The following is a 27,855-nucleotide window of genomic DNA, read 5'->3' on the forward strand; positions in this document are numbered from 1 at the left end:
GCAACCTGGAGCAGGGGAGGGAGCAGGTGAAGTGAGGGAAGGCTCTTCCACCCAGGCGGTGGCTCCCGAGGGCTGACCTGCTTTCCAGGACTGGGAGAAGGCAGATCTGGTTCAAGAGGATGTGAAAAATCTCCAGTAGCTTCTTCCTGGAATGGGAGAGCCTCTGCCACAGGTCACCTAGCAGCCTTTGAAGGCCAGAGGAGGGGAAAATAGATTTGAGAGGCAAAAAGGCATCGAGGGAGCTTCTTCCCAGCCTTTGCAGGTCCGCCCTGCCCCAACTCTCCCAGGGGCTGAGAAGGCCTCCCAGTTCACTCCGGACAGCAGCTGGAAAAGGACACAGACTCTGAGAGGCCTGGTTCCAGGGTCACTTCTCAGCTCATATAATGGGTCAGGTCCCAGCAGGTTAATAAGAGCTTGGAGCGACAGCTGAGGGGGAAAGGCTTAGCTGCAGAGGCCAGGAGGCTGCTAGGTAGGGACACACCAGCCAAATCCACGAGGTCCTTAGTCCCAGCCCCTTGACTTAGAGATGGGGACACTGCAGCCCAGGGAGGGCAGGGCCTGAGCGGGGCTTCTCCTCCCACAACAACACTCTCAGTTTTGTCCCCGCCTCACTTGCTATCTTCAAGCCTCCTCTTCTTAATTGCAGACTCCAGTTCAGGAATTGCGATTTCGTAAAAGGAAGCTAGCCTGTGGTGGCACACACGGGGAAAAGGCTGGATTAGTTCACAAACATCACCTTTCACTGGAGAATCAAAGCAAACTCAAGGGAGCGGGAAGGCCCACTTCTGGCTCCCAAGTTGTCGCCACAACAGTTTCTCCCAGGACCACCCTGGCTCTTCCCAAAGCTCGCCCCAGATGGTCCCACCGTGGTGGTGCCAAGAAGGGCCTCGTGGAAAGTGACCTGTAGCTACTTCCCCCATCAGGTCGGAAATAAAGGTCCAAATGGGCTCATTCTAACAGAGCATTGAAGGGCCACCCAGAACTCACTGAGGTTTGAAAAACAAACACAAGGTTACTTTTTTTTTTTTTCCTCAAAAACTGCCAGCAGCTCCCTACTGCCTGTGATATCAAACTGTAACTCCTCTCTCTGGTACATCCATACCTGGCACAGCAGGGCCAACCTTGCTTCTCACCTCAGCAACCTCACCACCACCCGCCTCAACTCAGATCTAAACTCTCCATCCTGGCCACACGCTTTCTGATCACACTCACCCGTGTGATTACTCCTGCCCGGAACGAGAGGCACAGGGCTCAGAATACGCCGTTCTCACAACTTAAAATTCTACCTCTGAACAGCTAAAGATTCCTGAAGCCAGAAGTGCAGCTCCCGTGCCCAGGCCAGTGCTGGACATGTAGCAGGTACTCTGTAAACATGTGTCCGTCGATTGGCTGGCTTCCAGCAACTTTTCCCTAGTGCGGTGCTGTACACAGCAGAGGGTAAGTAGGCCAAAAGACAGCATGGCCCCCGGAAGAAGACAGAGGGCAGTTTGGCTCAAACAGACTCAGGCGTTGCCAGGATACACTGCTGGTGGGAGGCTAAATGCAAACAACCCCTATGGAGGGTGATTTGGCGAGATCCATGAACATTTTAAATGCACACACCATCTGTTCCTGAAATTCTACTTCTAGGAATTTATTCCTCAGATATGCTTGTAAAGGTGCAAAATGATGTGTGTGCAAAGTTATTCTTTATGACTTTTTTTCTTTTTTGTAATAGCAAACAACTGGAAAAAACTCAAATGTCTATCTCTGGGGTCTGGTATCCCACACAGTGGAATTCTACCCAGCCAGACCAAAGACTGAAGGTGCTTTATGCTCAGATACACATTACATTTAGAAGTAAAATGCAAATAGTACACATAGCACTCGTAAGATGCCAGTATTAAATACTAAAAAGAGGGCAGGAAATATATAGTATGTATATTTGCTTATAGGCACGTATTTATATGCATATCTCTTGGAAAATCCCCACAAAAAACAAACACAATGGTTGTGTGCGAGGAACAGAACTGGGGAAGTGGGAGAGGGAGGTTTTTCACTGTGTATTTTACACTCTTTGAGTTTTGAACCATGTGAATATACTATTCGTTCATGAAATGAAAGGGCAGAAAGAGAAGAAGGCAGAGAGATTAGCTAAAGGGCTGTCTGGTGATGGTCACCCCTTGCCCAGAGCTCTGTGGGACAAGGTTGCTGCCCTTGCTCAGTGGGCGTTCCTGGCCTCCAGCACACTTGGAACAGGCTGGGCCAGCCCCAGGCTCTTTGTGGGTCAGAGGCAGTGTCACTTGCCAAAGGCAGGGTCACTTGCAGTCGAAAGTGTTTTCCTTTCTCCTTCCTGAGACGGGTGGGGCTGCTCCCTGCCTCCACTGGTGCCTCGCAGGAAAGTCAGCTCTTCCAGAAATGACCCTCCCATCTCCAAAGATTCTTTCCAAAGCCATCTTTGCCACGTTTGGGGAGACGCTGTCATGTTATGGTGAGTGAAAACAAGCAGTCTTACGAAAGTCTAAGAACAGCACGATCTCTCGTAGACATCTGAATTTCCTACCTTGGGGGTTTCCCAAATTTCCTACAAGCCTGTGTCACATTTACTGGGAGAAAAGATACCTTTTAAAACATGTGACAGTTAGAGTCCCATCCTAACCCCTTTCTTCTGGGGAAAGTGTTGATCAACGCTTTACATTCTCCGTGAGGCTGATCAACGCCCATGTCTGATTTTTTTTGAGCTGAGGAGAAGCAGAAGGACTCGGGGCACCAGCTGCCAGCTCTGGCACATGTCAGATAAATGTTTTGTTGAATGGGAGAGCAAATGACCGAATGGACAGAGGGCTGGGTGGACAGAGCTGGGCAGTTCCCGGAAGCTCCGGCGAACGGTGGGGAGAGACACCTGGCAAGGGCAGTCAGAGGCCCCTGAGAACAGGCCAGCCCCCGCCGTTGCCAGGCAATGTGCCAGGTTACCGCCCACGCCTGTGCATCCCTTTCTCACTGCACAAGGAACAGAGATGCCCATGGTGCTAAGTGGGCAAAGAAGGTCTCCCTCCCTGCCCCTTATCCGCCTCTGTTTCTTTCTTCATCGCAGCACAATCTTTCTATGCCTTTTTTGGATAATAGCCTCCAGGAGCTCCCCCTCCCCCGGCTACAGAATAAAGGCCCTACTCCCTGTCAGCACGGCATCAAACACAAATCTGACTTCCCTGGGGCGGTCTCTTATTGTCACCTGCTCCTTATCCCACTGCCTGGTCTCCGCATGCCTACACCCGCCACTCATGTCACCCTCACTCCCCGGTTCTCCCCAGAACACACTCTGGGCATTGGCAGGCTTCACCCTGCCCGCCTGAATGCCCTTCCTGCCAGGGCAACCTTTCTCTGTCTGGAAGGTTGCTGCTCATCCTTATGATCTCATTTAAGGGTCACCGTGAAACCTTCACTCTTATTTCACCAGACAGAATCTTGCTCCCTTGCCTGTGTTCATAACATGCACAACGGCTGGCCCCATTACAGGCAGGTGCACATCTGCTCGCTCCCCTGCATGTGCTCTTCCCTGTACTGGGTGCTCGAGTCCTCAGCCCACTCCGTGTCGTCTACCCCTCCCTGTGCCTGCCTGTGATGGAGGTTTTGAAACAAAATGGACAGAACTCAAATTGCCTGACTCTTGATCGGTGTCTTTCTTCCTCCTCTACCCTGTTCTTAGCCCCAAATAGGGGTGCCTCTCAATTGCAGGCTCCACCCCAGCAGGAGCCGATATCTGTCTTTGCTGCTTTGTCCCCAGGCTGGGAGAGGGCCTGGCACCCAGCAAATATTTGCTGAATGAGGATGTGAGCTACTTCAACAGCCAGAAGTACAGCTGTACCTGTAACAGAAGTCGTGTTTCTGGAAGGTCTGGCAAGCCAAAGGGAAGACATCCAGAAAGGCCCAGAGTGTGGTGCAGGTGTCACAAAGGTAGAGCACAATGTCCTTTAACTCCTGTTGCCAAAAGAAAACATGTGTCATTCTCCTCCGCTCTGCAGAGGGTCTGAGACAAAGGAGGCAAAGTTGACAAAGCCTGGAGTCCCCAGGTGGACAGGAAGGTGGACACTGGAGGTCCCGGGCAAAGCCTGGCTGGTCCGTCTCCAGAAGTATGATCTGGGCGGCTCAGCCTACACCTCGGGTCTTGCTACTGCAGCTCCAGAGGACGCACACGCTGGGGTGTCCAGGGTGGACTTCTGGCTCTGGGAGAATATGATTCTCTCTTCTGAGCTAAAGGAGAACCCACTCCTGAATCTGCAGACGGCGCCTGAGTTCCCGCACAGAACGGACATTCCAGTCAGGACAAGAATACCCAGCCCACACTTCTGGTAGATTTTGAAGGGTGTATCCAGAACAGGGGGCACTTTCTCTTCCCTGATTCTTATGACGACTCTAAAAAGGAGGCTGGGCAGCTGCCGGGATCTCCCCTTTACAGATAAGGGAACTTATCTGTGGTTTGGAGGGGTAAAGGGCCTTGTTCCCACAGCACTAGGTGTGCCCTCCTGAAACACTTGTTTAATGGCTCTTTTCCCATGACATTGCAAGCTCTAGGAGCTGCCTTATTCCTGCTCTATCCCGGGTGCTTAACACAGGGCCTGACATGTGTCCAGGCTCCTGAAATATTTCCCTCCCGCCTGTCCTCCCCATTAGACTCGAATTTCCATGGGAGCAGGCACCCCGTCTGCTTTTACTGGTGGCTTCACCCTCACGGCCCAGCCCGGGGCTCCTCAGTGCAAAGTGGCCGAATGGAGGAATGAATGGATGGATGGGGCTCAGTGAATAATGCAGCAGTGAACTTGTCCGGTTGAAGTAAGTGAAGATTACATCTCTGTCCTCTGACTTCTGGTCCCCAGTTCCTTCCCCTACTCCGTAAAAGCAGCTCCCAGAGAAAAATGAAGGCCCGCTGAAATGCCCTAACCCTATGTAAGGGACCAAGGGACTGGGAGCAGGGGAAGAAGCTGCCGGGCCTTCTATGTACAGATAGAAGCTGGGTTGAATTGAAGGGCAACCTCACCAGGAGAGGCATGTCGCAGGGGGTCAGCCGGCCCCGCTCCTCCAGCTTCTGGGGTGTGGCACTGGCCCCGTCTCCTTGCAAACCACAGTGCTGGAGGATGTTGCTGAAGACCTGTGAAACGCGAGAGGTTTTTTGCCCACATCCTGTTGAACCAGTAGTTGAGCCTCCTGTCCTGTATCGAGGGACTGGTGATCCTGCCTCGGAATCTTGAGAATATATGCCAGTGTTCCTGGGACAACAGCTGAGACAAAGACCTTCTCAGAGAGTGGGGTCAGAGTCGAAAGGGTGTAGGAGGGTGATGGCAGCACCCTTCTTACAAGATCGCGCTGAGGATTAAAGTGACTAAATGTATGGAAGGTCCCTGGAATCCTGCAGCTGTTACCTGACTGCATGGCGGCACCTGTGCGTGGTAATGAATATTTAGGAGACACATTCAGCAACATATAACATGTTTTTAGATCCCCTGGAAATGGTGATTTATGAAATAAAAGGCAAATCAACAGTGAGGGGAGAACAGAGTCCATCTTAAAATCATGGAAGCAGTTAACTGATTGCACCATATTTAAGTAGTCTAGCATGCAAAATTCTAAAAGTTACTGTGAACAGTGGCCATCTCTTGGTGGTAGGATTATGGAGGAAAATTAATCTTCCTTTTCCTGTTTTTTTTTTTTTTTTTTGGTATTTGTCAAATTTTCTACAATGAACATTATTTTGTAAAACGATTTTATAAGACTCTAAAGCTCTGATCTGAGAAGCACAGGGGTATCCTTCGAGGCACATGGCTGTTGACAAATGATACAAGATGCACCCTAAGCTCTTTGTGTATTATGAGTGTGGACAACTCTCAGATTTCAGTCCTGTTCAGGAGGGGGAAGGACAAATTCCAAGGGGTGAGGTGAGAGGTAGGACGCAGAGACGGTCTGGAGGCAGGTCTAGAGGAGGATGGGGGTAAACATTTTTCTCGGGCTCCTCCAGGGAAGGTGAGGAACGGGAGGGAGAAGGGGTGTGTCTCCCAAGCTTGCCCTCCCCTGTTAGGGCTGGGAGCTGGTACCTGAAGGATGGTGGGCATGGTTTCATCTAGGTCATTATAGTAACTCGGCTGCTGGATAAAGATGTTTCCTGAAAAGAGAAGAGAAAGGTAGGAATCAGGGAAGAGACCGTGGGGGTGGAGAGGACACATTACCAGTGGCTGCCAGCATGTTCTGTGACCTTTCTCCCCTTTCCGAAGCCTGCCTGGCTGGAGCAGTCCTGGCCCCTGGCCCTGCTGGCACAGAGCTTTGGCCAGCCTAGAAACTTCCCCTGAGGTTGAGGGGGAGGGACCTCGCTCAGTACAATTTAACCTTTTAAGCACCTCTGCCCAGCGAATTACGTAAAAGACTCGCTCTGGTCAAACCAGCTCACCCTGCGGTCCCCCAGAGAATGATCACACTTGGGCACCGTGCTTTGTATGACAGCACTGGCTTTGTCAGTGGGAGTCAGTCATCCAGGAAAATGAGGAGATGTGATCTCTTTGCTCAAGACACCTGGGTGCCACAGTCCAGAATTCTTGCCAGGCCATGCCTCCAATAATGTGCAGAGATACTAGGGGGAAATTTCTCTAGAAATTCTCTTACCCTCCGCTTTTGAATCTACGGGCTGTAGTAATCCCTACTCCAAGGTGAGAGGCCTGCAAGGGCCCTGGAAACAGATTTGCCACACATTTGCAATTACTCGTATAAAATGAAGCCTCTCTCTGAGTGTTTACTATCTCCTCCAACTGCTGCCGTGAGTGCGGAGGTTAGAGCATATGGTAACAGAAACCAAGTGTTCTGGCTGCCCAAATGGTGAGGGAGGGGAGGGAGGGAGGATCACAGCCAGCTGGGGGACAAGACGATGCAAAATGCCAATGCGCTTAAGAGGAGGCCTGGCTTCCGCATCCCACTATAATCCCAGCATCTCAGGCTGGTTGACTGTCAGGATGTTCTCAATTCTAGGCGTCCTCTGTCTTTGGGCAGGTCTGTCCTTGGTTGCCTTAATGATAACCCTGCGGCCCTCATCCCATCCTGGAGGATTTGAAAATGAATGAGATCAAAGGCCAGATGGGGCTGGGTGACTAAGCAAGTCACTAGGTGGCTAGACTTTCTGGAAACACTTTCCCAGAGGCCGTTTCATCCCTCGATTCCAGAAAGCTGTGTTTAACCAGCGTGAGCCTGCTCAGCGCCTCCCACCTCCAGATGGGTGCTGATCCCTAACCCTGTGAAGGTACTCCCTGACCATCTGTGCCCACCTCCTGCTCCTGACAGATGAGGAGTGGCTGAGCTGTCTCCCCACCAACCTCCGCTCTTCTTCATAAAACCCTCCTATTGATATCCTCAAGGTCAAGTTCAAACTCTTGACCATGGCATGACTGGCCCTATGAAATGTGGCCTCTGCAGGCATTTCTGGCCAACCTCTCCCCATTCCCTGAATTGAATTCCTCCCTCAAACCGTTCTCAACCTCACGGAATGAGCCCTGTCCCATCCCTCGGCCTGGAGTGACCTCCCAGAGCTAAGTCCACTAAAAGGCAGGTGCCACCTTCTCCAGGCAGAGTCCCCTGACCCAAGCATCAAGAGCAGGTCTCCTCCCATAATTCCCAGGGCCACACAGTGGTCCGGACCACCAGGCGTGGTGGAAGGCACTCTCTCTTAATCCTTCCAATGCTTAAGCCTGAGTAACAGGGATGTTCTATAAGCATCAAAATAGATCACATTTCACAGTCTACCCCTGGGGCCTTCGCAGTCCCTTTCTTCTTTATCTGATTCCAGTGACAGTGAAGATCTGACTTTTGATCTCTTAAAGAAATAATTAAAAAGGAAGGGACAGCAATGGCATCCCTTGAAATGTTCCTTCTTAGACTGAGGCAGTTCAGAAACCCAAGGGGAGTGGGAGCTATTGCCAAAGAGATCGGTGCTGTCCTCGACAGGGCCAAGGCCTCACTCCAGCTTTGGCAAAGTGGCTCCGAGGGAGTCTTATTGAAAGGCCCTGCTTTCACAATCACACCTGCTGGCTCACAACACCAGCCTTGAGGTTTAAAAAAAAGCCGGAAGTGGGGGAAGGGCAAGGACTGGGCTTCTGCCCAAAGGATAGTTGGCCAGTTCCCTGCTCCCTGCTCCACTCCTTTGTCAACCCTCTTCCAGCTGATCTGCTTTGCTCAAGAGCTTCTGTGGTAGAGAAAGGGGAGGTTGCCCCTTGCTATGTCTTGTGTCTTCTATTCAAGGGTTGCAAAGAGCGGCTCTGTGTGTGTGAGTGTGTGTGTGTGTGTGTGTTTGTGGGGGTGTGTGTGTTTGTGCTGGAGGGTGTGAAGAAGGGGCCTAAAGACAGAAGAATGAAGGGGTTCCTGATACCTGATCCTGCCCTCTTTTCTGTTAACCATCCTCTGTGAGCCAAAGAAAGGGCTCTCCTTCACAAGCCAATTTACAGTTCTCAATCTGGGGACAAGAACATTCCAAAACACCTCAAAATCTACGAGGAGGTGTTTTTTCCGGAGACAAGCTCTCATCTGATTCTCAAAGAAGCCAGTGACCCCAAAGACGAGGAACCCTGGCAGCAAGCAGAGCTTCGTCAGTCCACCCTTGCCTGTCTGGAACTGCGGCCAGACGCCACCTCCCCCAGATCTTGGGAGCCACCTACAGCCCACAGATCTAACGCTGACCTTGCCTCCGTCACAACCCACTCCCTCAGCCTGTTCTCCAACACCCGTTTTGTCCAGAGTCGTTGACCTCTCCCTCCAGCTGACCTCACTAAGCCCTGTTTCACGCTGCCTCCTGGATGTCCTTTTCCACCCCAGCAGCCCACCCAAACTCTCACCTTGAACCCACACTGAAGCACTGGCCTCTTTCACGGCCTCCAGTCCCCCACTCCCCCCACCTCTGTGCTGCCAGATTAACCTTGATACCAGCTGGCTCCCTGCCCCACTCCAGCTCCTAGAGGCTCCCACGGCCTCATCACAATAAGAGCTCACACTTACCAAGTGCCTATAACATGCCAGGCACCACCTCATATTTAACCCCCACAACCATCGTATGAGGTGGGTCACTAGTCTTCCCTTTTATCAGATGAGAAAACTGAGGCTTCGAGTGGGGCTAACTGACCCAGTCAAAGTGATATACTCAGGAAGAGAGCTGGGGTGTAGATCGGGCAGTTCAGGTCTACAAGCCCTCCTTCTTTACCACCAGCAACATCGCTCGCTCCGTGAGTGCCAAAGCCTGGTGTGGTGCCCGCCCGACCCAGCCCAGCTTCCTTCCCTGGCTCCAGCGCTGCCCTCCTGGAATGCTCTGCTCTAAACAAACCGGCCTGATAACTGTTTCTCTAACTGATCATGTGTGATTTTGCTCACTCACCCCATCCTCTCAGTCAACATGATAGTGTAACTAACTGTCTTTCTCTGAGAAAATAAAAGAATTAGCTGTTGATTGGGCAATGATTAGATGTGAATGAGAAACCAGAGGCTGTTCCGATGAAAAAGCTGGATGGGAAATTTCATATATATTATGCTCTGGTACGTTTTTAAAACAATACGCAGAGAAAAGGCTAGAAGGAAATACTGCAAGTGACTGTCTCTGGGTGGAGGTATTTGGTCAATGCTTTCCTGTTTCTTTAAACTTACATTCATCCAAAATTTTCTAAATTAACAAAATTTTCTAAATTAACAATGGAAGGAAACCATTTCAAGGGATAACTCAGCTTTGTAACTGGACGTTTGCAAGACTGTGTCCTACAATCTCGTGGTGAAGAGGGCTGACAGGGGTGTCCAGGGTGAGCACCTCTCTGTGCCCGGCCCAAGGCCATGAGCTCTGATTCAAAGACGAATCCCCTGGGGGCGCTGTTTGCCCTCTAGCATCCCAACAAAGCTTCCGCCTCTGAGTGAACCCTCTGGCCCAAGGCCTCCCGACAGGATCCAACTGCTGATGTCTGTTCCCTTCACAACGTAAGAGCCCTCTCTGAACTCTGCCCCACCTGTTCTCAGCATCACTGCAGATCGTGACATTTCCGAGGCAGCCTCAGCATCCCTGAGGCAGGAAGTGGCAAAGGGCAAGAGCTTGAGAGTTGGGCCTAAGTGACATAAATCCCAGCTTGGTCACACAGTAGTCGTGGGCTCTCAGGCAAGTCCCTGACATCTTCACCTCAGTTTCCTTAACCGTCAGTGGGGATGATGACACCACTACCATGGCAGGGCTGCCGTGGGGCTCAGCTGAGATTACCCACGAGGAAGGCCCAGCGGCCTGCCGGGCCCCCAGCGGGCGCTCAGATAAAGGTGAGCTGTCGCTGCTGCTCTTACTCTCATCGCTGAAGCAAACTCCCCTACTCTTTCAGCTGTGTGACATGTTTGGACTCCAATACGAGGACTCCAAGATCCTGGGGGACCCTGTGATACCCACTCTGTCTCCACTCCCCCACCGCCACTTTGTCACTTCTTTCAGTCGACACACCTATCAGTTAAGTCATTTCCAAGCACCACCTGCTGTTGCTGTTAATGCTCTGAACCACCTCCCCATGCTCATCGGGGCGCTGCCTTTGGGACTCCCTCTTTGGCATGGGGGGGGCCATCTCTGTGCCTCCCCCTGGCCCCGGGTCCCACGCACCTATCATCTTCTGCAGCAGCGGGGAGTTGCCTTTGCCAAAGAGCACGCAGAGGTCCAGGATCTTTGGGATATCAAACAGGAAGTTGTTGTAAAGGATTTCTCCAAAAGCAGATGGGGAGATGAAGTGTTCCTAAGGATACAGAAAGGATGAGAGACTTTCCAAAGACCTGCGCATTGTGAAGTAACAGCAAACTCACAAGAAACAACAATCGGGTCCACCAACAGGGGCCTGGCTGACAGACGAAGCTCTGTCCACACCGTGAACATATCTCAGCCTCCTGTGCTGACCTGGAGCAACAGTCACTCTTCATTTTACAGCAAAAAGAAGCAAAAGCACACTTTAAAATCATCAGCTGAGGATTCATTCTAAACTGTTTACGGGTAAATGATAATGATGTCTGGGACTGCTTTAAAACACTCCAAGGGAAAAAAAAATCCTCAGGGAGAGAGAGAAAACAAGATTGGTAAAATGTTGATAACTGTTGAAGCCGGGTAACGGGTAAATGGGATTCATTATACTTTTGTGTATATTTGAAAATGTCCATGCTAACAAGTTAGGAAAAAAAAAAAGCAAGAAACTATTTTTAAAAGAAATATGGACACAGACATGCGGGCACACACACATACACACACATGCACACACAGTATTGAAAAGAAAAAAGTTCCCTGAAGGAACACACAGCTTAACAGTGGTTATTCTGAGAGGAGGGCATTTTGTGGGTGACTTTCATTATCTACAAAATACCTCCGTAATGTTTGAATTCCTTAGAGGCAGAATTATTATTTTTAAAATCGAGAGAGGAAAAGGTAAAGGTTTTTAAAAAGCACATACTAGTTCCTTTTAAAAATCATAAGCAATGTTTTCTCGCCCTGATGCATGAGGAAAGGCAGAGTCACACGTCACCTGGCCCAGGGCCCTCGGCTCCCGTTGATGGAAACACCGGGTGTAACGCAGGCGACCCGGGGACTGAGAGGATAAGGGAGGTGGCACAGATTTCTTCCCCAACAGTGGGAACAAAAGCAGAGAGGAGACAAAGAGGAAACTGGATACTTCCAGAGCCTTCCTTCCTAGGGGTGAGAGCCCGGCACAGAGGCATCAGGTGTCACTGGCGACCTGTCATGGGATCAGGGGCTTACTTTGGATTCTTTGTGAGTGGACATGCGGAGGAAGGTGAGAAAAACACTTCGGTGCAGGCGCTTCTGCATGTCAACAACCTCAGGGGCCGGGGCCACCCACTCGTCGAACTTCCGGGGGACATAGCGCAGGTAGGAGTCCAGGCACTTCTGCAGGGTCTCGTCGAAGATGACCTAAGCCAGGCGACAGAGGAGAGGGGGATCAGTCACTGAGGCCCCAGGGCTTGAGGGTGGATGGTGCAGGGGCTCCCGGCCCATCAGCCCTGGCCTGGGGCAAACACTCCAACCCCAAGGGACCAAGGAGGTATGAATGAGCCGAGGGCTAAACACGAGTTTCTAACAATGACATGTTGGAAGGTGTTGTGTAAATGTCATTAAGATTATGATACAAGACAGAGCAATCCAAACCACAATTTGCTGTTAAGGATCCAGTGTAAGAAGTAGAGAAAAGAGCATCTCCTGGGGGAGAAAAACAACAGCAACTAACCAACGGCATGTCATGTGCTTTGTCTTAGCATTAATTTTGATAGAATGTTACCTGGCACCAGAATTTATCGTGAGGCAAGGCCAGGAGCCAGTCGAGGTCATTGGCTACGAAGGTGGCGCGTTCCAGGTACTCCTCCACTAGGGCGGGAATGTTGTCTTTAGGGGGCGGTTTGTATAACACAAAATACCGGTCTGCCTTCTGCTCGGGGTGCTACGGATCCAAAAACCACGTGTTAACGTGGCAGAGGTTAGTCAGCGAGGGCCCATTTGCCAACCCACAGCAATGACAACACTTGGCTGTTCCAACCGGTGACCCTCCAAGGAGCTTTGAAGCATAAAGAACCAAGTGTCTCTAACAGAGGGGGCTTGGTTGCATCCAGGGAACACTAGGCGGGCATTAAAAACCATGATTTTTGGAGAATATTTAACGACACAGGGAAAGGTTGAGGGAAGAAAAATAGGACACAAACCTCTCTATTTAATATAACCAGTTTGGGGATTTAAAAAAAAAGTACACATATTTAACACAGTCACACACTAATACATGCTAAAAAAATATGCATGGGGGTGGTGGGGGACAACACCCCAAAGCTAATAGCGGCCATCTCTAGTAGAAGGGATTATGACTTGAATGTCTTTTCCAATTTAAAAATAAATGAGCATCTGTGGGGAGGTTATAGCTCAAGTGGTAGAGCGCATGTTTGGCATGAATGAGGTCCTGGGTTCAATCCCCAGTACCTCCTCTAAGAATAAATCAATGAGTAAACCTAAATACCTCCCCCCACTGAAAAAAATGAGTATGTATTATTTTTTAAATTACTTTAAAAATTATACAAGGGAGGCATGAGCATCTTGTCTTTCAAAAACTCACAACAGTATAGAAAGGTGAGTCACCTAGGACCACACCACCCTCAGTCCCCGTGTCAACCCAGAGGGCATCCTTCAGCATCTGGTGAGCATCCTCATGGAACTTTTCTAAGCACTGACACTAAAATGTACCCATATGAGGCATCTGTTTGGGCCTCTTTACATCTTTCTGACACAAACAGTATCATACTGTACATATTATTGTGCTGTCTCCTTTTTATAATCAGAAAAAAAAACCCTCAGTAATTTTTTTTTTTGAAAGATGCTAATCACGTAATTGCAGGTCTCGGCTTAGCATCACAAGTTCTCTCTCCCAACCCTTACCTTGCCATGAACAACTCTTACTTTGTTCATCATAAAGAAGAGAAGTGTTCTTCTCTGACTACAGAAGAGCTGCTTTCTCTGGGGGAGGTGGTAGCGGGAGGAAGGCCGGGCTACATCTCAGCTGTTATCAACCACAGTCCACCCACTTCCAGGGCTGTCAGTCCAGGGGGACAGGAAAACCACCACTGACTGATCAGTTTTCTTGAGAACCACCTATGCCTCCCGACTGCCTAACGCAGGTCTGCAAACTGTGGAGTCTTTGAGTCCCACATGATTCCTTGGGGAGCACCTATCGGGTGGGTCTTCAGGATCCCTCCCATTTACATCAGAATTTATACCATCAGGTTCCAGGTCTAACTCTTAGGAAAAGTGAATCCTGATGACTGAAACAAGTTCAAAACCTCTCTCTAATGCCTAACTTCATCCCCTTGGTTTCCAAGTTCCCCTCCTTCCTCCATCTGTTGACACCTCACCTCTTAGGTCACTTCTCAGGCCAGCCTACTCACTGCTCCTGACTCACCCAACACATACACACACATACACAGCCCTGAGACTCTACCTTCCTGCAATCTGACAAACAGTTACTGGCGCCCTGCTGTGCCAGGTGTGGGGATGCACATCCGAGGGCTGCCAGAGCCCATTCCCCAGGGGGAGGATGCACATCTCAGCCAACAAGTGAGCACAACGCAGACAGCTCAAACCTGGCAGAGGGACTGTGGGAGTGCACCAGGTGGTCAACTGCGCCAGCAGGACAAAGCTTCCCAGAGCAGGCAGCAACTGAGCTGGGCCTTGGAGGATGAGAAGGATTTTTAGATGGAAGACACAGTATTTTCATGGAGGCCATTAAAAAAAAAAGGGCATGGAGTGCACCGGGCAGTGGGAGATGGGTTTGGAGGGAGAGATGCTGGAATGATGATAATAAAAGCCACCACTTGCTGGGGACCTGCCCCATGTTGGCTGCTGAGCAGGCATGTCCCACAGCCAATTTCTTTTTTATCTACAACTATTTCAAAGGGAGATCGTATTCTCCCCACTCGACAGAGGAGGAAACCAAGACTCAGTCAGATTCAGGAACTCTGCCAAGGTCACAGAGCTAAGGAGGCAACTGAGGCAGGATTTAAACCAAAGCTTACCCTGCGGACCTACTAAATGACCTGCAGAACCACGTGCCACCCTGGTCTCACTGCTCGTCCTTCTGACCCCAGCTCCGACCTCACCTCCTCCAGGAAGCCTCCCAACTCCCACCCCGACTAGGCTAGGGGTTCACCAGTGTTTCTACCAACTGTAGCACTTGCTAAACTGCATCAGAAGTGCTTTCAGATATGTAGTTGCTGTGGGCGGGGAGAGCGGACAGGAGAGACTATGGAGGGGCACAAGGACACCTTGGGGAGTGGCAGAGATGTCTGTTATTTTGATTATGGTGATGGTTTCCTGGGTGTATACAGGTGTCAAAACCAATCAAACTGTATAACTTCAAATATGCGCAGTTTATTGTCCTTCAATGATAACCCAATAAAGTTATATAAAAGGGAGAGCCTGCCTTCTCTGTCTCCGCCACTACCCTGTGGGTCTCTGCAGGGAGTCTGAGCCTTGCTCGCCACAGCATTTCCAGTCCGGAGAACAGTGCTTGGCATCGAGCAGACCCTCTGGATACATTTGCTGGTTGAACAAAGGAACGAACAGAGGCAATGAAGGACTAGACCCTGCCCAGGTTTCTGAAGGACTTGAATGCCACATTCGAGATTGGGGACGTTGTTCTGTAGGCAGTGGGGACTGTGGAAGGTTCCAGGGCAAAGAGCAGTAGGCTCCAGCGGCATCTTCCACCCTTCAAGTCTGGCGTAGGTCCAACTTGCTCCAAGAAGCTTTCTGAACATTCTCTGCCCATCAAACTTCTGTTCTGTTTATCTCGATGAGAAACTATTTTGTACTGTTCTCCAAATGCTCCACTTCAACGAGCCTTGTCTTTCTCAGGAGCTCATTCACCCATTTTGGCCCCAGACTTGATTTCTTTTGGCTTCTCAATAGCAAGTTTGCGTGTCTGCACGGTAACTAGCCAATAAATATCAGCTTCAGCTGTCCCTCTGCAAAGGCAGCATGATGGCTGTCCCTTTGCTAGAGATCTTCTCCCAAACTGGGGCTAAAGAGACAAATACACGGTGGGTGCATATCTCAGGACAATCTTTCAGGAGCTTCCGGGGACCTGCAGCCCGGGCGACAAGACAGCTCCTCAGTTGGACAGCTGCCATCCTCAGCTCATCCCTCTCCCTGCCCTCCACCCCATTCTTAATGCTGCTGTCACTGTCATAGCCACCATCACCATATGCTCAGTATGTTCTAGCCACAGTGCTAATTCACACACATCTCATTTAATCCTCACAACCACCCCACAACACTAATTCTTGTTACCCTTTTTGGATCCTGAGGCTTAGAGAGGTTAAGTAACTTGCCCAAAGTGACACGGTCAAGAATGTGTGAGATTAAACACAGAGCTGGGCTCCTTAGCTCTGTGATACCACTTCCACCCCCAGTGACCAGAGGTTGGTGTAGGAGTCAGGCTCTCAGGACTCCAGGACAGGATACTCAGGTCCTCCTGCCAGGCCCACCCTCCTCCCACTGCCCTGCCCGGCCAGTGCTTCTTCACCCTTCAATTCCCAGTTCAGGATCCCCCTCCTACACGAAGGCTTCCCGGGGGCATGTGCCCTCCGCCCCTCAAGACCTCCCTGTGCCCACATACCCCGTTGGTCTGGACAGCGGCCTGGGCCCTCAGCTCACGTGGCAGCTGGGACTTTCCTCCATCACAATCCTGAGCACACCGCAGAGATTCTACCAGTCTGCTTCTCTCTCGGCCCATGGGACCCTCAAGGGCAAGAATCACGTCTTTCCTCTTTGTGGCTCTAGTGTCCGTCACAAAGCCAGGCTGGGGTCCTTGACTTGTTTACTGAATGTCTCCAGAGAGCCTGCTATGTACCTGGCACTGGAAAACCAGAGTGAAGGGAAGGGACCAGGTCCCTGCTCCCACAGAGCCCACAGCCTGGCAGCCCAGGTATCTAGCACACGAGGAAAGGGCTGAGGTGGGAAATCAGACTCAAGGAACCAGTCTCTACCAGCACCACCCAAAAGAACTTCTGCAAAGATGGAACTGCTCCACACCTGGCTCGTGCTGGCCAATACAGTAGGCTCTCACCATATGGGGCTATTTTAATTTAAATCAACTAAATTAAAAGTCCAGTTCCTCGATTGAAATATCCACAATTCCAAGAGTTCAATCACTATCTGTGGTGAACGGCTAATGTATTAGACAGAACAGTTCTTGATTTTCTGATAAATATCCTCCTTACATAAAAAGGTTATGAACACGAGGATATATTGAACAACACAGGGAATAGAGCCAACATCTTATAATAGCTAAAGATGGAATGTAACCTCTCAAATTGTGAATCACTATGTTATACATCTGAAACATACAACATTGGACATCACCTATACCTCAATTAAAAAAAAAACTATGAAAAAGGAACAGGAGGCTTCACAGCAGAAAGGTTAAGGGCACAGGCTCTTGGGGCATCCTAGCTGGGTTCCCATCATGGCCCCCCTAATTGTCTAGCTTTGTGACCTTGAACTCTTAGTTTCCTCATCTGTAAAATGGGGACCACCAAAATGCCTACTCACAGGGCTGCAGTGCAGCTTAAATGAAATAACTCAGGTAAAGGGTTTAGAAAGGTCTGGCCCAGAGCGAGTGCTCTGTAAATATTAAGTACTATTATTAGAGGGTGGTTACAAAGTAATAGGAAGCCATCCAGAAAGCAGGAAATAAAACATCAAGCTCTTGTTTCCCACGAATTTACTCAAGCCCCTAGAAAAGACTTCCTCCCACCTTGTTTAATTAAGCTCATATGGTTGGGAAAACAGGAAGGGGGAAAGGGGACTCCAGGCCCCGCATCTGTCTCCTTTAGCAGCCTGGTACCTCTCCGTGCCTCTAATCTCTCCAAGGCTAGTAACTGGCATGCTCATGGCCTCCTTCATTTTCAGTCTCACGAGCCCTGCCGAATCTGTCTGTGGTGCTTCTTGGCTGGTTGAGAGGAAAGACAGCCTTACCTCTCAAGTGAGTGTTCCCGCTGAAGCGGATAGCAGCTGAGAGAGCTCTGAAAAAGGCCCATCTGAAACCTGAACACCTCCCAAAGGGTCCAATCCCCAGACCCGGCTTTGGGCTGGATCCAAGGCCAGGCCAGCTCTGGCTGAGTCAGAACTGCCATCAGAGTTTGATTCAAACTGAAATGCCCGGTAGGGAAGGTGTGGGGCGGTGGCATGGAAAATCCTACTCAAATTCAAGCTGCTGCTTGGAAAGGAAACTTCTACACCCCGCCTGGGAGCACCTGGTAGTACCCCAGCTACCGAATTACAGACTGTGGCCCTCGGGTCATTTCTAGAACAGATGAAGAAGGAATTTACTTTTTTTCTTCTGAAATTGCAAGAATGATAATATCAGGCTGCACGGCCTCAAGGCACTGGCTCACCAGCGCTGGTGAAGTCCTCAGCTTCCCTGTCTTCAGGTCCTTGTGGGTGATCTGGAGTTGGTCCAGGGGCAGAGCGGGCATTGTGCTGCGTGGCCCTCCTGAAAGGAAGAGGGATGGGAAGAAAAGGGCAGACACAGATGCTCTGGGGGGCAGGGGTCTGCTCTGGGGCTGATCGCAGAGCCAGAGAGAGGCTTCAACCTCTGGCCTCAGGGCGGTTCCCAATGCTGGCCTCAAAGGCCTGGTTCAACCACCTACTAATCTAGACCAAAGTGATTTTTTTTTTTTTTTTGCCTAAAGCAGTAGTTCTCAGCTGAGGAGGAAAATACTCCCAGGTTTGCACCCAATTTGAGAAGTGCTGGTTAAAAGCACCTAGATTATCTTTATTATGGCTCCGGTGCCCTGCCCTCCTTGGCCTGTGAGCTCTGTGAAGACTGCCTGAGCTCTCCTTCTTTTTACCTTTCCTGTGACCAGCACAGAGTCATATCAAATAACTGATGAACCACTGAAATATGAGGACACTTTTCTTACAACTCTAAGCAGATTTTAAGTTTTTTGGGGATTGGAGTCCTGGGTCTTTCCTCACCTGCAGAGGGTGTTACGACTGTACCACCTCTCCAGGCTTCAGGGAAGAAGGACATGGATAGACAGAAGGACCAGGAAGAACAACAGAATTCATGGAAACATGCCAGAGTGAGTGCCTTTCTAGAGAAGCCCAAACTGGACTCAGAGTCAGTGAGTTGCAGACCCCATGTCTCCTGTCTTCCCATCTAGCGCTCTTTCCTCAGTACCACTTGGCCTGACCCACAGGAGGGACATGCATATGATGCAGTTGAATCGTGGAATACAAGTGACTTAGGCCCCTGAAGACAAGCCATAAAAGGTCAGCACAGCTTCAGTGACCACATGAAGACACATCAAGGCTAGGATGAGGAAACCATCACTTCCGGAGCCCTCACAGAGCCCACATCTCAGATAACAGGCCAGGCCCTGGTGTTATGAAGACAGACTGATAAGGCGGGTTCTTTGCCCTGGGGAGGGGGTGGGCTTCTGATCCAATAATAATAATGACAACAGCAGCAGCAGGAAACTGCTTCTCAGGGGCCGGTACACTTCTAAGTGCTTTTCTCAGTATTAACTTGCTTTACACACGTTAATATATTAATGTATTAATGCTCATAACAACTCTAAGGTTGGTCCTGTTATTACTCTCATTTTATCAATAAGGAAACAGATGCTCGGAGAAGATAAGAAACTTGCCCTAGGTCTCCCCATTAGTGGTTGGTGAAGCAGGCTGGCTTTTAACCATTCGCTGTACTGACTCTAGTGCAGTTGAGCCTATAGGGAGGGTGGCTGTCAAAAAAGCATTTCTAGAGGAGAGCCTAAAGGATCAGGAGAGCCAGAGTTGAGTCTTGATAGTGGACAATGGGCAGGGAAAAAGGGTGTCCCAGGCAGAAGAAACAGCAGGAGCAAAGGTAGGGAGGTGGGAGGCAGCTTCGTACACAAGGAACCTTGGGTCAGGGGCTGCTCTAAAGGCTGTGAAGATATCCACCTTCACCTGGGATGTAAAGAGAGGATCAGTCTGTCTAGTCCTCAAGGCCTGTTCCAAGGTCAGACCTGCACAGGAGGTAGTCCGAAAAAAATCATGGGGCAAAGTAATGAAAGGGCCTTGGAGTAAGTTTTCATCTTTTATCTTTGCAAAAAGTAGATAATACCATCTGTTGCCTGCACATTATTTCTAATCAAGTTACTGTCTTACCAGCTTCTCACAACAACACAGTTAAGGATGAGAAGGCTTATTATGCTCAGATGTCCAAAGAGGGACCCTGATTTGCTCAAGGCAAATGTATGAGTGGCCAAGTTGAAACTGAAGCCCAGCTCTCGTGCCTTGGCACCTAGATCTCTTGGGCTGAACAAGCTAAAAATACTTCTTTCCTAATCCCCCAGGGATCTGGGGGGAGGTAGCTGGAAATATCAGTGGTCGGCTCACCAGCGCAGACATCTAAATGACTCACAGGCCCAGTCCTTTCCATGCTCACCTTCCAGAGACGGCAGTGGGAGAGTCCAGTGTGGGGACCTAGGATAGGGAAAGAGTCATAAGCAGGAGACGTCTCTCCATCCATATGATTTTAGGCTCCAGAGTCCAGGCCTCAACAGGTAGAGACAGCACTTGCTTTCGTCCAAGCCAGTGCCTGTCAGGACAGTTCAGACCCAGGCTGGTGTCGTCATTGAAAGAGAAGTTTATAGTTCTACAGTTTGGGTTCAAATCTTGGCTCCACATTTCCCTACCCATGTTGAGACCCTGAGACAGTTCCTTAACTTCTCTAAACCTTGACTGCCTCATCTGTAAAATCGGGATAATGACAGTACATCATCCCTCAGGACTGACGTGAGAAGTAACCAGTGCTAAGTGTTCAACACAGTACTTGGCATGTACTAAGCACTCGGTAAAGTTGACTTCTTGCTATTATTCAAGTCCCAACCATAGGCAGAGCACTTCCTCAATTTCTAAGCAAACACTAACCGAATACATCCTAGGTCCCAGGCATGTAAATGACTATCATTTGGTGTAGTTAGACTTGTAACTGGAAATTTCCAAAACAAGCACAGCAGAGAAAGGGAGGGTGTCACAGAAAAAGTGACCTATAATCTGGCTGTAGAAGGACAGGATGAAAAGATGGCAAGGAAGGGTATTCCAAGCAAAGAGCAAGCATGAGCAAAAGCTCAGAGCCCGTGGCCTTGAAGAGGGAGACATTTGGTATGGAAAACACAAGGTCAGGGAAGTGGTGACAGAAGTGGAGAGACAAGGTTGGATAGGAAAGATGGAGCCATTTTAAAAAGAGCCTTGAATGCTATGCTGAAGATTTTAGCGTCTCATCTGAAGGCAGTGAGTGGTCATTTAAGCAGAGGAGAGACATGATCAGAGAGAGAAGATAATAACCTGGTGGCAGGAGAAGCCTCCTATGAAACACTGGAGAGCAATAACTATGTTAATTCTCTAACTCATCCAGTCAAAGATTTTTTTGAGTACCTACTATGTGCCAGGCACTGAAGCCTGGAGAATACTAAGTTGGGCAAATAACAGATCTGATTCTGGCCCTTCATAGAGCTTATAGTCTTTACGGTTAAGACAGATATGAACCAAATAGCCATACAAACAAGTAAAACCCAATACCGTGAGTATGCTATGCAGGTAGGTCCATGGAGGTATGACAGCATTTAACAGGGACAACTGACTTGAAGGAGAGAGGATGTCAAGAAGATTTGAGTTTTCATCTAAAGTATGAGTAGAAAAAAAAAACTAGGCAAAGACTGGACTGTAAGTTCCAAAAGGATAATGACAATGATCATGATGGTATCTGTGCCCCACCCTCTACACTGCATCCCCAGTGCCAAGCAGGGCAGCAGAAGCCAAAAGTTAGGAAAGGGCTTTCTTTAGAAGGGGAGCTTGGAGCAGTCACCAATCACAATAAGGCCTGGGAGCATCCCCAGGGCTACTGCTGCCTCAGTTTCTCTGACTGTCTTCACTCCTTCTAGTCTCAATATGACACTCCTCAGAGACCTTTCCAGACAACCCTCTCTAAAATATTCACTCCCTCGGCTACTGTCATCTTTAACTACCTAGTGCATTTATTTGTCGACTCTCTGTCTCCGCCCACTAGACTATACGCTCCAGGAGGCCGAAAGCCTTGTCTGACTCCGTCTGTTTGGATCCTCAGTGCCAAGATCTGTGCCTGGCACGTAGGAGGCCCTAGGCAGATTTGTTGAATGAATGAATGAACCCTGAGTAAATTGAAGCTCGGGTGAGGGTGGGAGGATCGTGATTCATCCAAGGTCACTCTGGGGCAGAGCCTCCAACCCGAGACTTTCGGCTCCAGAGGCCTGGCCTGGGGGAGGGGAGTTGGGGGCGATTCATGGCCCCTGGGGCAGCGTAAGCCTTGGCCCTGCCATGGAGATCGGGAGGCCAGAGGTCGCGTAAGGCATGGCCACTGCCCCTCTCAGGCCCGATGCCCCACATCCGGCAGGGCCCAGCCACGCACTCACCTCGGCGGCTCCACTGCCGGCGCTGTGCCGCCGCCGCCGCCGTCCACGGTGACAGCTCCCGGAGCGCCGGCACTTCCGGGGTCAAACGGCGATTCCGCAGGCGCAGACAGGAAGCCTCGTCCTGTCCCGCACCCGGAACCAACTGCCGCCGGGAAGCAGAGGCCGGAGCCACGCCCCCAGACTAACTCTCCGCCCCCACTAGGAAATGGCCAGGCTGTAGCCACGCCCACTGTCCACGCCGATCTCTCTTCTGGCTCCAGCAGAGAGGACGAAAGGTGGGCGGAGAGCAGGTATGGTTCCACCTCTTGGAAAAACCAACTATGGTACCGGGTTCTTAGGATCCCAGGCTTGCACCTCCTTCCTTAACCTTCTCAGTCGTCGTTGTTCAAATTTAATCCAGATAGTTTTAACAAGTCAAAAGTGTAAAGGGGGAGGGTATAGTTAAAGTGGTAGAGCGTATGCTTAGCATGCACGAGGTCCTGGATTCAATCCCCAGTACTCCCTCTAAACATAAACAAACAAACAAACAAGCCTAATTACCCCCAACAATAAAAAATAAATACATTTTTAAAAGTGTAAATATGTTGAGCCAAAGAACGCAAAGTAGTATAAACTGCAGTTTTGTTTATAGGAAGTTCTAGGACTGACAAAACTAATGAGGGGCCATGGAGTTAGGATGGTGGTTACCTCTGAGGCTGGTGACTGGGGAGTCATCAAACTGCGCATCTGTGAGTTGTGTATTTTTTTGTATGTATGCAATACAAAAGGATTTTTTTTTAAATCAGGAAGACTGTTTATAGCCATCTTAAGAGCAATATGCAGTTTCCACAGAATGTCTCAAGTGGTGTAGGGTTTCCTAAGCTTAGCTATGCATCAGAATCATCACAGAAAGATAGTTAAAAATATACATCCCTGACTTCATCTCAGTACCTAGCACACAGTAAAGGTTCAAAAAAACCACCACCATCATTGTCATGAGGGTGTCACAGGAGCCCGTAATGGAGCACACTACCCAGCCCTGGGGTCCAGGTATATTACCCAGCACCCTCCTAGTGCCAGTCCCTGCTGTCTGCACTGGGGCTACAGGGAATGATAGGCACAGTACCTGTCCTCAAGGAGCTTACGAGGTAGAGGGTGGCAAGAAAACCAACGTCTATGAGGCAATGTGACAAATGCAGGATGCTAAGGAAGTAAGGAAATGGACTCTGAACCAGAAATGGGATGAGAGGGGTCGAATACTGTATTTGTTATGTATTCCTGTCTAACACATTACCACAGACTTTGCAGCTTGTATCAACACACATTTACTACCTCACATTTCCTGTGGGTCAGGCATCTGGACAGGGCTGAGCTGGCTCCCCTGCATCAGGGTCTTAATCCTCTGGCAAGTGTGCGTTTGCAGGGCACCCATTGTTGGGGTTTGCTGTTGTGTGGCTCACACAGTGTTCATTTGCTCTATGTTCCCACCAACAGCAGCTTGACTACTCCTCAGAGAACCAGCCTTTCCACCTCAGTCCACATGGAGTAGGACTGAATCTTGACCCAGAGTTGAAGGGTGTACAGCTATACAACAGTTATGTACTGTTGTGCAGCAAACCACCCCAAAACTCAATGGCTTAGAACAATAATAATTATTTACTATCTCATATGGTTTCTGTGGGTTAAGGACTCCAAAGTGGCTTGGCTAGGTAGATCTGGCTCAGGGTCTCTCATGAAGATGCAGTCAGGTGTCAGGACTGCAGTCCTCTAAAGGCTTAATCAAAGCTGAAGAATCCACTGTCAGGTGGGATCCACTCATGTGGTTGGCAAGCTGGTACCGACTATTGGCAAGAGGCCTCGATTCCCCACCACAGGGCTGCTTGAGTATCCCCACAAAGTGCCCCTGGCTTCCTTCAGAGGGAGCAGTCCAAGAGATCACAGCAGAAGCACTATGTCTCTATGACCTGGCCTTGAGAGTCATACGCCATGACTTTAGCCGTATTTCTGTTGGTCACACAGGCCAGCGTTGGTTCAGTGTGGGAGGGGACTGCACAAGGGCATGAATATCAGAAGGCAAGATCACTGGGGGCCATCTTGGAAAGTGTCTACCACATTGATCTAGGATGAGTCTGGCAAGCAGCATATTCCAAACCCTCGGCCACAGTGACTGGCTCAAGAATAGATATATGACCCAAACCTGTACCTAATTCTGGGATCTTTATTGGAGTCAAGAAGAAGGAAAAGCTCTCTTTCTGATGAGATTGCTGGCAGTAAGAATGAGTGAAGCCTGGAGCTGCCAGAGGCCACTACCTGGAACCTAGGAATGAAGCCCACACAAAGGAAAGCAGAGCTGAGAAAAGAAATGACAAGCAGCAAGCAGAGAATGAAAGAAGGTGATGACATCTTTTGGTCCCTGCATCCAGGTGCACCTGAATTCAGATACCCCTAGACTTTTCTCATTCATGCTTTATCTAAGCCATTTTGAGTTGGGTTTCTGTCCTAACATAACTTGTGGATGCCAAGCCCTTCTTATATCTAATTTATCGGTCTTTCCAAAAGATTATGACTGGTACCCACTGTGACAAGAGGGTGAAGTTGCTAACTGTTTAAGCGCATGACCAGGAGTTCCTGGCAGTACAAGTCACTACATAGAAATAGGGAGATGGTGTTGCAGAAAAACGTGTTAAAGCTTGGTATTACAGCTCAGTTGTGACAGCAACCTGGATCCAGGCAAGAAACCAAGCAGCACTAGGAGAATTGGAGAACTCAGGTTTATTACACCAGCCAGCAGGCCCAGAGGAGTTAACACTCCAAGCTCTGGACCCTGTCTGTAGGTTTACACAGGCTTTTATAGGCTGCCAGTTTACACTTTGCAGCATCATATGCAAATAAGATTTAACAAAAATTGACTAATTAGAAACAGGCTTTGTAGAAATGAACCAGTCGGGAGGGAGAGAAATAACCAGTCAGGAGTGAGGGAAATGGACCAATAAGGAGTGGGCTCCACTTTCCTAGAAGTTACCCATTTCAGAGGCAAAAAGTAAGATAAAGCCCCTGGGCCAGGGAACCAGATGGTGCTGGCAGGAGAGTAGTGGCCCTGCCTGGGGATCCTGCCTGTCTTTTTTTATGGGGCTTCCCACCTCAGTGGAAGTGTGTGGCTCAACCAGTTACACCTTGAGTATTCACCAACTGGTATTCTTTAAGGAGACCAAGGATTTTCAGGAGAGGTACGTGGTGAGGAAGTGGGAAGTTAATTGATGGTGGAGTCAGAAGACCTGGGTATTAGTCCCAGTTATGCCCCCTACTCACTGGGTAACCTTAGACAAGTCACTTAGGTTTTTCTGAGTCTCTATTTCCTGATCTGCATAATAGGAATAGTAATACTTGTTCAACCTATGTCTACTCAGCAGATATTTATTGAGGACATATTATGTGCCAGGTACTGTCAATAAAGCAACAGACTCAGTTCTAGCCTTCAAGGTTTTCACAGTCTTGTCAGGAGGACTGAAACATGAATTATGACATGGTTTGACATGTGGTATCACCCATGTGCACACGTGTGTTTTGAGGTCATAAGGCAGAAAGCATCTCAAATGGTGGTTTCGGCGTGGGCTTTCTGAAGGGGATGCTATTTAATCTGAATTTTTAGGAAATGTAGGAAACTTACAGGTTGGGAGAGCGTCACAGGCAGAGAGCACCGCCTGGGCAAAGACCTAGAGGTGTGAAAGAGGGCAGACCATTCAAGAAATCACAAGTAGACCTGTAGAGGGTGAATCTCAGGGTTTGAGGGTATCTTGAGGAGAGGCTAGATTATGAGGGGCTTTGTGGGTCATTCTAAGGAGTCTGGATTTCCTCCTGTTGATAGCAGGGAAGGCCCTGGAAGCTTTGACTAGAACCGAGGAATTTCAGAAAGGTATTTTAAAAAAACAACTCTAGGATGAATGGTGGCAAGATTGGAGATGGGTCTGGATTGCAGTTATCTGTTGCTGTGTAACAAGTTACCCCCAAATTTAGTAGCTTCCAATGATGTATTACTTCTTGTCATTCTGTGAATTGACTAGGCTCAGTTCTTTTGCTCCATGGGGTGTCAGCTAGGGTTATCATTTGGCTACATTTAACTGGGTGTTCCATTGAGACTGGAACATCCAAGACAGCTTCACTGGTATGTCTGGCTTTCCAGCTGGTGTGGCGGGACAGCTGGCGGCTGGCTGGGCCTTTTTCACCACGTGGTTTCTCATCCTCCAGGAGTCTAGTCCAGTGGTTCTCAAGCAGGGGTGTTTCTCCTCCAGGGGACTTGTGGCAATGTCTGGGGACATTTCTGGTTGTCACAGCTAGAGCATCTAGTGAGTAGAGGCCAAGGATGCTGCTAGACACCCTACCATGTACAGGACAGCCTACCACCACAAAGAATTATCTGGCCCAAAATATCAGCAGTGCTGAGGCTGAGAAACCTTAGTCTTAGTCCACGCTTCTTTACCTGGTGGCTGAGTCCCAAGAGGGTCAAAATGGGAGCTGCCAGATCTTCCAAAGTCTAAGCTCTGGAGCTCATATATCGCTTCCTCCATATTCTTTTGGCCAAAGCAAGTTACAAGGGCAGCTCTGACTCAAAGGGAGAGGAACTAGCTCTCCTCTCCAATTCACCTGGCAACCGCTAATCCACTTTCTGTCTCTATAGATTTTGGGTGGCCGTTTTCACAGGCAATCTACCACTAGGGAGGCTCCGCAATGAGAGATTTGCACTGGAGATGATAGTGGTTTGAGCTCAGGCAGTAGCAAAGTATCCTCATGAGAAAGTGAAACAATGGTGGTGAAATCTCTTTGCAGAGTGTTCCATAAAAATACAAATTTCATAATCCACCCTGTCTCCAGCCAGGAACTGCTGTCCCTAGCAGCTTTCTGTTAAGCCAGGCTTTCTCTCAATAGGCGGTGTCTATCCAATCCCCCTGCCCTCTGTTGAGTTCATCAAAGCTTCTGCTGACTCAAGAAAAATCTAGAGAATGATCACTACAGTGAAAGTCTCAAATCATCCCCCAGGGCCCCTAATAACAAAGCATCTGCTTGTCATTCTTCCCTGCCCCTCTGGGTTTTAGTGAGAAAACAGCATTAAATGACGATAATGATACACAACTTTAAAACTAAGCCTCCTGGTTTCCAGGAAGGGAGGCTTAATTTGAAAGCAGCTAATTATCCACTCATTATAATTTACAGATAGTGGTTGTCTTGCCTTCTGTCACTGGTCTGAGAACAGTATTTGTAAAGATGGGGAAAAAAATATCTGAGTTAATACCTTTTCAACAGAAGGCAGAGAATCCCCAAATCAAAGAAAAGAATCTTATCAAACATGGAGTCCAAATCTCTCATTTTGTGGATATGGAAACTGAGTCCCAGAAAGGGGATGAGACTTGCCCAGAAACGTCCAGCAGCTGGTGGGGGACAGAAGGGGCACTGGAGTTGAAGTCTCCGTGCTGGCTCCAGCCTAAAGCTCCGCCCAGGGAGATGAAAGGGTGGCTCTGTCTGCCCCATGCAGCTTGGAGACTCTGTGCTCAGACCACCCATCAAAGTGGCAATTGGCACATCTGGGCCTCTAAGTAACCATCAGTGTGGGACGATGGAGCCACAGAACCGGGAGGTAGAAATAATCCCTCAAGGGCTGGGACACGGTTTAAATTGCAGAAAGGGATGGGCAGGGGGAGGGGGATTTTTGCTTCACTTTAAGATTAAATATTTTTTTTATTTGGTAGCATCTCACTTTTCCTGTAGGATCTGAGACAAAGGGCTTTCAAAAAACACCTCCAGCTACTCTGGTGACAGGAAAGGTTGGTACTTAATGTTTTTCACCATTAAACCTGGGGTTTCCATGCAGTGGCATAGTGCCAGCTCTTTAGCTTTCCTTAG

General features: G+C 49.3%; 1 protein-coding gene across 9 annotated transcripts in view; it reads right to left on the reverse strand.

Moving 5' to 3' along the window:
* The window catches only part of ASCC2 (activating signal cointegrator 1 complex subunit 2), a 35,519-nt gene extending 13,388 nt beyond the window's left edge, over positions 1 to 22,131 (reverse strand). The window contains exons 1-11 of one of the 9 annotated variants that reach the window (XM_074356636.1): positions 21,982 to 22,130; positions 19,977 to 20,014; positions 17,941 to 18,038; positions 12,288 to 12,446; positions 11,753 to 11,923; positions 10,616 to 10,745; positions 6,066 to 6,133; positions 5,015 to 5,125; positions 3,845 to 3,957; positions 613 to 687; positions 78 to 185 (exon numbers count right to left, since the gene is read on the reverse strand). In XM_074356636.1, coding sequence (XP_074212737.1) covers positions 78 to 185; positions 613 to 687; positions 3,845 to 3,957; positions 5,015 to 5,125; positions 6,066 to 6,133; positions 10,616 to 10,745; positions 11,753 to 11,923; positions 12,288 to 12,446; positions 17,941 to 18,021 — 1,016 coding nt within the window. In that variant the 5' untranslated portion in view covers positions 18,022 to 18,038; positions 19,977 to 20,014; positions 21,982 to 22,130. Of the gene's footprint in view, positions 1 to 77; positions 186 to 612; positions 688 to 3,844; positions 3,958 to 5,014; positions 5,126 to 6,065; positions 6,134 to 10,615; positions 10,746 to 11,752; positions 11,924 to 12,287; positions 12,447 to 17,940; positions 18,039 to 19,927; positions 20,015 to 21,981 lie in introns of those variants that run through there. The other 8 variants (XM_074356637.1, XM_074356635.1, XM_074356638.1 and 5 more) reach the window with 8 other exon arrangements.
* Positions 22,132 to 27,855: the final 5,724 nt, after the last annotated feature.

The sequence above is a fragment of the Camelus bactrianus genome, chromosome 32 (assembly GCF_048773025.1).
Source record: "Camelus bactrianus isolate YW-2024 breed Bactrian camel chromosome 32, ASM4877302v1, whole genome shotgun sequence".
Lineage (NCBI taxonomy): Eukaryota > Metazoa > Chordata > Mammalia > Artiodactyla > Camelidae > Camelus > Camelus bactrianus.